The sequence below is a fragment of the Cebus imitator genome, unplaced genomic scaffold (assembly GCF_001604975.1).
Source record: "Cebus imitator isolate Cc_AM_T3 unplaced genomic scaffold, Cebus_imitator-1.0 Scaffold76, whole genome shotgun sequence".
Classification (NCBI taxonomy): domain Eukaryota; kingdom Metazoa; phylum Chordata; class Mammalia; order Primates; family Cebidae; genus Cebus; species Cebus imitator.
Genome location: NW_016107391.1, coordinates 6,104,736 through 6,114,157, shown reverse-complemented (window position 1 = coordinate 6,114,157; position 9,422 = coordinate 6,104,736). Strand labels below are relative to the sequence as shown.

Sequence of the window (9,422 nt, the reverse complement as noted above, 5' to 3'; positions counted from 1 at the left end):
GCCTGGGAATTGCCTAGTCTGTGGGCAATAAATATGTGGCATCCACTCACCCTCTGCACTTTCACTGGGAGCTGCAATCCTGAGCTGTTCCTAAACGGTCACCTTGGATCCCTCCCCGATGAGAAAAAAGAGATAGAATATTTCTTATAAATACATTTTATTGGAAGGTATCCAAATAATATAATATGTATTATTTAATTTAATATATATTTAGACTAAATTATGATTAGTTTATCTACATGTGTTTATTTCATTACATTTACCTAATTATTTTAACCATGTATATAGATTATTTATGAAAACTGCAATAGTTATCATTTAAAGTTATAAAATCACAATTGGAAAGTTATAGCTGAGACAGTGAAAAAAATCTGACCTAACTGACTCCATCTTGATTCTAACCTTCAAGCTGTCCTTGTTCATTTTTGGTTGTAGGCCAAACTAACTTTGGGAGAAACTTAGTTTATGGTTTATCTTTGAAACAAAGATGATATTAGTACCTTCCCAAAACAAACCTTACTGCCTGTGGACTAGATCACATAATGACACAAGATTAGAAATTATAGTAATCTTACTAAATTCAAGATATAGCTATTTGTATTAAACCTGTATTAATGTCTTATTTATTAAATATTATACAAACAAAGATTATTCTGTTTTGGGCTGGGTTTACAATTTTGCAACCCTTATGCCAAATGTTGACACTTTATAGTATTTGGCAGAGATAAGTGTAAAACTGCTTCATTAATAAATGCAAACAAAATTGTGTGCTGGCAATTTGTAATACTTCTCTAATATTACTTTACCAATAATTTTAAAGTTACCTTATTTACTAAAAATTTTACTTGTTATATAAACTTGAAAAAACATTTTACTAGTCTTTTCTACTTTCCTGATAAAGTATTTGATTCAAACACTTTTATTGTCTTAAGCCAATTAATATGTTATGTTATATGTTTTCAGTAGTGAAACATATAACACTCTTTTATATGTTTTCAGTAGTGAAACATTGTGTACACAACACAGAAATACATAGACTTATTAGGCATACCAATAGAGATACATCTTATAGATTCATTAAAAATCTTTTACTCCCATCTTAGACTTTCAAATTCTTGATAACCTGTTTCAATAGGTAATCTGCATTAATTATTGGTAACCCTAGGCAGTTTTCAGCTAGATAGCCTTAAATTTGCATATTAAAGAAAACAATGCAGGAGAAAATCAAATAGCAAAATTTACATTATAAGGCAAGGAGAGAAAATTTTGATAGAGGAAAATTAAAAGGGATTTGATTACCAATTAAACATAAATTTGTAAAAAGTATAAAGACCTTTAAAATGTATATACACACACACACAACAATCCTGTATCATTTACTTGAGAACTTTAGCCATTGAAACAACCTTTGCAAAATTATGACTGAGACACTGAAAGAGACCTAAACTAACTGACTCCATCTTACTTCTATTCCTTAAGCCGTTCTTACTCTTTCTTGGATGTAGGGTGAACTATCTTTGGGAAAAACTTAAGTTTATAGTTTACAACAAAGATGATAACAGCCCTTTCCCAAAACAAACCTCCTTCTTGTCTGAGTACTAGACTGCTTTTGTAGGACTAACAAATTAGCCAAAGGATTATAAATTATGGCCTAGAGGTCATGCAGCTGGAAGCTACAAGATTTTGATCCTCCTTAAGCTGCTTCTAAGAGCAGTGTTCAAGATATTTTTCAGACCCTGCACTTGATGGATCAGCTGACAACATCCAGATTGATTAACTGGCTCATCTTGTCTTGAGGCCAAACCCAGGAAATGACTTAGCACAAGAGAACAGCTTAAACTTCTTATGACTTCAATTTTAGCCCAACCAATAATCACACTTGACTCATTGGCCTTTCCCCACCCACCAAATTACCCTTAAAAACTGTTATCCTCAAATGCTCAGGGACACTGATTTGAGTAATAATAAAACTCTGATCTCCTGCACTGCTGGCTCTGTATGGATTACTCTTTCTCTATTCCAATTCCCCTTTGGTGAAAAATTGACTCTCTTTAGTCGGTGAGCTAGGTGAACTCATTGGGTGGTCACACCATGAGATATATGCAAATTCACTCGTGTGCAAAAAAAAAAAAAATCCTGTTAGATCCAAACAGTAATTTTTATCTTAATAGAAAATTTGAGAACACATGGACATAGGGAGGAGAGTACTACACACTGGGGTCGGGGGGGGGGAAATAGGGGAGGGACAGCAGGGGGAGAAATGCCAGATATAGGTGAAGGGGAGGAAGGTAGCAAATCACACTGCCATGTGTGTGTACCTATGCAACCATCTTGCATGTTCTTCACATGTACCCCAAAACCTAAAATGCAATAAAAAAAAAAAAGAAAATTGACAGCAGATTTCAAGCAGGTAGAAAAGAAAAAGTAGACTTAGGAACTCTGTAATTTGCAGGTCAACCTTAGAGCTCTTTTTCCTTAATGTAAATATGCACAATGGACATATTACTTCTATTTTACCTAAACTTTGGCAAGTAGACATATCATAGAACCTATGGAGTGCTTGAAAGACAGTAATTCTCCTTTTCTTCTCATTCTTAGATTGTTTCCCATGTGTTTTTAAAGGAGAAACTGATCTGTGGGCTATGATTTTAATTGATGTGTATTGTTTGTGGTCAGGATTCCACAGTGTGTCACTACTGATTGTTTCCAATCTCTTACATGTCTCAGTTTCTCTCTCCAGAGATCTATGTCCTCTGAGAGGGCTCAGTGCCAGGTGATCAGCCCTTATATGTGTTTCTTGGATAAGCCTTTTTAAAATTACTTTTTTGTTTGGGATTTCCTTTTGGAGCCACTGCATGTCATGGAGGGTCAACCCCCCAGACACTCCTGTAAGGCCTCCAGTCACCCAGGAGTGCATTTCACCTGGAAGAAACAAATGCCTTTTCTCTTCAGAGATGAGAAATCTAAGTCTTTCCTTTACCTATGAAAACAACAGTTCAGTTCCTCACACAAATGCATAGAGACAAGCTGAATCGAGATTAATTTGTGGAGAAAAAGCAATAAAGAAGACCCCTTAGGATACCTATCCACACTAGAATCAGGATCCTTAAACAACAAATTCCTAGGAAAGAAAAACAACAACAAACACCACTTTCTATAAACTGTGCTCAGCCACTCCTACTTTGTAGGTTTTGTCCACCATTACACATGCCAAAGCCAGGTTCTCCCATAGTACAAGGTAACCTCCAGTACCTCCAAAGCCAAAGAGGTCAGCTCATGCAATTTAAAAAAACAGAGCTTTAGACCTAAGAAGAACCTGCCCATGACTCTTAAAAAACAAAGAAAAGAGGACACCCCCAAAGGGGTGAGTGGTATCTTTGTTCTGAATTCTTTAAACAACTTCAAGTCATTATAAGCCTAACTTTTTTTGTTACTGGAGATGGCAATGGGGAAGGAGATATAGGGCAGAAGTACGGTAAATGAGAGAACTTTTTTTTTAAGATGGGAAGCAAACACAGAAACCAAGTGCATTTGTTTTGTTTTGTTTGTTTGTTTATTTGTGTTTTCTACTTTTGCATTTGTCAAAAATTTTAGCCAAACTCGAGGGACTTTGTTATCCACAATTTGGAATTTCCACTCAGATCTGACCAAGTAAGGTAGAGTTGGTCAAATCTGATGGGAGAAAGATCTAAACAAACAACAGCAACAAAAAAGGAAAACACAAACAACCAACAATATGAATCACTGAGTGTTCTAATGGTACACAGAAAGTAAGACCAGCTGGTTGTTAAACTTTAGCCTAAACAAAACCTTAATTTATCTACTTACCTAGGGATGGGTCTCAGGCTTAAGACTGCTTTCTACCATCCTAGAAGTAGGAAAAACCCTCAAACTCAAATTTTCTACTGGGAGTGAGATCAAAGTCTATCAAAAAGTTATCTGCCTTCCATTATTATGGAAACAGCAAATCTTGCCTTCCTTGTTGGAAACAAGTAAAACTCCAAATAAAGTTGTATAGCAAAATAAACTTTAGATCTTAGCCAAATTCTGAGAGATCAGGAATTCTCAGCAAATTGTCCTACTGAATTGAGTCATAAAGTTAGCTCATGCTGCTACCAACCGTCAGTAGGGAATTTGCCAAAAGTCATGGGCATCTTCACTCAGAATCCCCTCATGGTTACCAAAATGTAAACCCCAGAAATCCAAGGTGGGTCTCAGTTAATTTAGAAAGTTTATTTTGCCAAGGTTTAGAATGTGTGCTCATGACACAGCTTCAGGTAGTTCTAATGACATGTGCTTAAGGTGGTAGAAGCACAGCTTGTTTTTATATAATTTAGGAAGACATAAAACATCAACGTGTGTAAGATGTACATTGTTTCAGTCCAAAAAGGTGGGACAACTTGATGTGAAAGTGGGACAACTTGAAGAGGAGAGGGAGCTTCCTTATCTTAGGTAGAAAAGAGACAAATGGTTGCATATTTTTGAGATTCTGATTAGCTTCTCCAAATAAGGAATCAGATATGCATTTATTTCAGTGAGCAGAAGAATGACTTTGAATACAATGAGAGGCAGGTTTGCTGTCCACAGTTTCCAGCTTGACTTTTCCTTTTAACTTAGTGATTTGGGGGTTCCAAAATTTATTTTCCTATTATACTTTGAAGCCAGGTAGTTTGAGGCCTCCACAGGTGTTCCTTGTGCTTAAAATTTCTTTGCCTATTCAGGCTATTTTTTGGTTTTATATAAATTTTAGGATAGTTTCTTTCTAATTCTGTAAAAAATAGCTTTGGTAGTTTGACCAGAATAGCATTGAGTCTGTAAATTGCTTTTGGCAGTATGGCCATTTTAACCATATTGATTTTTTTTTCTATTCATGATCATAGAATGTTTTTCCATTGTTTTGTGTCATCTCTGATTACTTTCAACAGTGTTATATAATTCTCATTGTAGAGCTCTTTCACACCTTTAATTAGCATTATTCCTAGTCATTTTATTTTTCTTGTGGCTATTGTGAATGGAATTGCATTCTTTTTTTTTCTTTTATTTTTTATTGCATTTTAGGTTTTGGGGTACGTGTGAAGAACATGCAAGATGTTGCAAAGGTATACACATGGCAGCGTGATTTGCTGCCTTCCTCCCCTTCACCCATATCTGGCATTTCTCCCCATGCTATCTCTCCCCTACTCCCCACCCCCCGCTGTCCCTCCCCTATTTCCCCCTAACAGACCCCAGTGTGTGATGCTCCCCTCCCCGTGTCCATGTGTTTTCATTGTTCAACACCTGCCTATGAGTGAGAACATGCAGTGTTTGATTTTCTGTTCTTGTGTCAGTTTGCTGAGAATGATGGTTTCCAGGTTCATTCATGTCCCTACAAAGGACATGAACTCATCATTTTTTATGGCTGCATAGTATTCCATGGTGTATGTGTGCCATATTTCCCTGTCCAGTCTATCATCGATGGGCATTTGGGTTGGTTCCAGGTCTTTGCTATTGCAAACAGTGCTGCAATGAACATTCTTGTACATTACATGTGTTTTTAAACCACAGTTGTTTGGCCAGATGAACAGTGCTGTGTCAAAGCTCATAGCCAGCCTTATATGTGTGATTAGGACCCATGCATAGTCTGGTATGCATCTAAACATTCAGTGCTCCAATTTTGCTGGAAAAGCTGTGAAATGCAGTTGTTCTGCCAAACCACACTCCGCTCCTTTCATCTTCCTTTCTAGAGAAATATTTTAGTTTGTCAGTTACCACTGAATAACCCAAGGGCTGATTTGTAGATTTTATCCAATGTCAAAAAAGTCAATCTTGCCTTTTTCAAGCCACTTCAAATAACTATGGAGATAATTATCACCCTGTAAAGTATATTGTTTTACTCCTAAGCAAGGGGTGAGGAATCTGAGTATCATGTGCAAGGCTCAAGATGACACTTAGGACAGAACATGCAGAGTAAAAATAGTTTCCTTCCACATCCAGGTAATATAAAGCTGACAATTGTAGTCCTGTCTTTATGGGATAAAAACGGTCCCTTTACAGTAAGTTTCCTGAAAGGGAGAACAAATAGATAATAACTCTTCTGGTAACATATTATGGTACACTGGCCAGTGTGTTTTTGGCGATTAAACATAATCCTGTGAATCAGATTAATTAACTTGCTGAGTGTTCATTTGCAGCATCCCTCTGTTGAGTCTTGGGGGCTCTCCACGACCTTGTGGGGCTCCCCGTGGTCCACTCTGCCCAGAGCCTCGCTTGAAATTCTGCTGATATCCATCCCGTTGATAGCCAGAGTAATCCCGGGGAGCATTGAACTGAGACTGTGTATAACACTGTTTGGAGTGTTAGAGAATGAAGGGCGGCAACCATCATATCCTCCTCTGAATCCTTTGACAGGGCCTTGGTATCCATTAATCAAGCCTCTTAGCAACACGGGAACCTCCACGAGACACACCACGGCTATTGTAATGGGGCTGACTGCTACGTGGAAATCCAGTGTTCTGCTGAGGAGGCTGCTGGTGGTTACCAGTCACTTGATGGGACTGGTCCAGGGAACCATGGTGAGTGCCCACCACTGTTTGAAGCTGTTCTTGCTGAAGCTCTGTTTGTTCTGCTTGGTGAGGCTGACTACAAAAGCTCTGGTTATAACTCACCTGGTACTGATTTTGCTGTTTCAAGGTTTCTGGTTCATTAACAGGGGGAACTGGAGCATTCATATTGAACACCATTTGCATGGATTGGAATGGAGCTGCATTTGCATTGATTCCACTGCTATGTAAAGGTTTGCTTGTCCCAGACTGAAATACTTGAGGCTGAGAAGCAGCAGAAAGGGATGATGATGCTGTAGTCTGGTCTGTATTTAAAGAGATTGTTGCCTGAATCTGATCAATTGGTTCCTTCTGTGGTCGTTGCTCTGTAGCATGAGAAGGCTGGTACAAGGTTTGAGATGCTGTATAGCCCTCACTTGTGGATGACACCATAGGAAACTGTGTAGCTTCTGGTTGTACAGGAACTTGATTAGGCTGAGCAAGTCTGGATTCAGAATGAACTGGAGGGCAAACCAGCTGGGGCATGTCCATGTTTTGTGCTGGATTCATAGGCTGTGCAGATACAATGGCAGGATCAAGTGTCTCGTTTTCAAAATCCAGCATTGAATCCTGTATGAAATTATAGGGACCCTGCATCTGTGCCATAAGGTCTTGCACTCGCTGTCTTCTCACAAGGCCATCTGCTTGAGCCCCTCTAGGCAAAGAGTGGGGCCGTGGTACTGAAGGGGATGCAGCCTGAGGTTGCCACTGGAGTGAATTTACCACCTCAACTGTTTCAACTGTCCACTCATCTACCTGCTCCTTTTCACCACTGGTGAACTGTGTGTCTGCCATGAACTGTCTATTTACATACGCTGTTGATTCAACTTCATTTTGCTCAGTGTACTCTTCTGCTGGCTCAGTTTCAGCTTCAGCTACCTGGTCTTCAACTGTAGGTGCTGAGGCTGCCTCTTCTTCCTCACACAACCCATTCTGGTGGTTGTGGGTGCTGCCAAAGTAGTTTGACTGAAAAGCACACTCGACAATTTCCTTTAGAACTTTTCCACATACAGATTTTTCCTTCCCTTCCAGCAGGTCCCACAGGTGAATGGAGGCATGTTCATACTGTTCATTCAACCTCAAGCTCACGTCCCGTTCAGGGTCTACTAACTTACAGAATTCATCCAACAATGACAATTCCTCTTCGGACAATATAGGCACTCCATTCAAACCCTGTTTCAGGTAAGTTCGCACTTCATCGTCTCCCAGTTTGTCCAAAACATACTGTAGCTCAAGTGCAGTTTTTAAACGTTTCTGCTCAGCTTCTTCTCTCATAAGCTGCTCCCAACGTGCTGTCTTCTTTACTGTTTTCTGAATATCTTGACTTAGTGCCATGAAACCCCTCTGTGATTCTTTTGCAAACTCCAAATTATTGGTGACTTCCTGGTACTTAGAAACGGCATCTAGCTGATCTTGATTAAGTCTCCTTTCCCCTTTGTTCATTCGTTCCTGGTAATCATCAAGCTTACCCTTTTTCTTCTCCAGGTTCCGCAGTTTCTTGTCGATCACCCCGAGGATCTGCTTCATGGCCTCGGTCTGCACAGCGCGGGTGCCAGCTGCAGGGTGTTGAGAAGCCGGCGCGGCGGCCCGGGCTCCCGCGGCCGACCCACTCCCGGAGGAACCCGACGCGGTGGCGGTCCCGACGACTTGCTGCCGCTCCCGCTGTGGCTGCTGGCCAAGGGCATCGTGCGCGCGCGGGAGCCATTGGAGATCCCGAGTGGGCAGCTGTAGGGGCAAGGGTGGCGGTGCCTTCCGCGCAGTGTCGTGCGCTCCGTGGGCGCAGGCCGCTTCGCCCAGTCACCGCTGCACCGAGATCGGCTCCTAGTCCGGCCTTTTTTTTTTTTTTTTTTTTTTTTTAAGATGCAAGCTCGCATTTTGTCTCACAGGCTGGAGTGCAGTGGCGCCATCATTGCCCACAGCAGCCTCGAACTCCTGGGCTCAAGGGATCCTCCAGCCTCTTGGGTGGTATCTTTATGGTAGTGTGAGAACGGACTAATACAATTTCACAGTGTTAAATCCCAGATTTTTTTTTATAATGATGCATTTTTCACTTTAGCCTCCTAGGTAGGTGGGACTACAGGTGGGCCAACGCGCCCAGATAATCCTAGCTTCAAGCCCTCCTCCTGCCTCCGGAAGGCCCCCAAATGCCTGGAGGTACAAGACCAACCCAGGGCTGGTGCCACGCGTCGCAGCACAGACCAGGGCACAAAAGGGAACGTGTGGCCAGCTCTGGTGTCCTCTGACCCCTCATCCACACCCGCATGGCCGCTGGGCCCGGGGAGACACCCCTGCAGCCTCGGCACCCTCCTGCGCGCCCTCCTTTCGGGGGGCGGAGCGGCGGCCTCAGGGCCCGGTGCCAGCAGGGGGCGCCAGAGAGTCGCGCTTCAGAGCCGCCTGTCGCTGAGCGCGCGCGGGACCTCAGGGGAGCCCAGGGCCGTTCCTGCCCACGGCGGCTGCGGCGCCTCCTCCTGGGTCTGGGTGCTGCCAACGCGCGGCCCACCCGGACAGACCCACAGCCTGCTGTCTGTGTAGCCCTGGCACTCCACTCCCGGCATTCCTCCCTCGCTCCCTCCTCCCCTTCCTTCCTTCCCTCCTCCTCCTCCTTCTCCCTCCTTCCTTCTTTCCCTCCTCCTCCTCCTTCTTCCTCCCTCCCTCCTTTTCCTCCTTTTCCCTCCCTCCCTCCCTCCTTCCTTCCTTCCCTCTGCCTCCTTCTCCCTCCCTCCCTTCTTCCTTCTTTCCCTCCTCCTCCTCCTTCTTCCTCCCTCCTTCCTCCTCCTCCTTTTCCCTCCCTCCCTCTCTCCTTCCTTCCCTCCTCCTCCTTCTCCTTCTCTCCCTCCTTCCTTC

The 9,422-nt window shown here is 42.4% G+C and overlaps 1 protein-coding gene across 1 annotated transcript; it reads right to left on the bottom strand.

Moving 5' to 3' along the window:
- Window positions 1–5,524: 5,524 nt before the first annotated feature.
- On the bottom strand, window positions 5,525–8,318 carry LOC108307110 (caprin-1-like). Its single transcript, XM_037739906.1, is given in 4 exon segments — window positions 5,525–6,322; window positions 6,325–6,415; window positions 6,417–8,206; window positions 8,209–8,318. Coding segments are annotated over 4 exon segments (2,118 nt in total). The 5' UTR covers window positions 8,264–8,318; the 3' UTR covers window positions 5,525–6,140.
- Window positions 8,319–9,422: the final 1,104 nt, after the last annotated feature.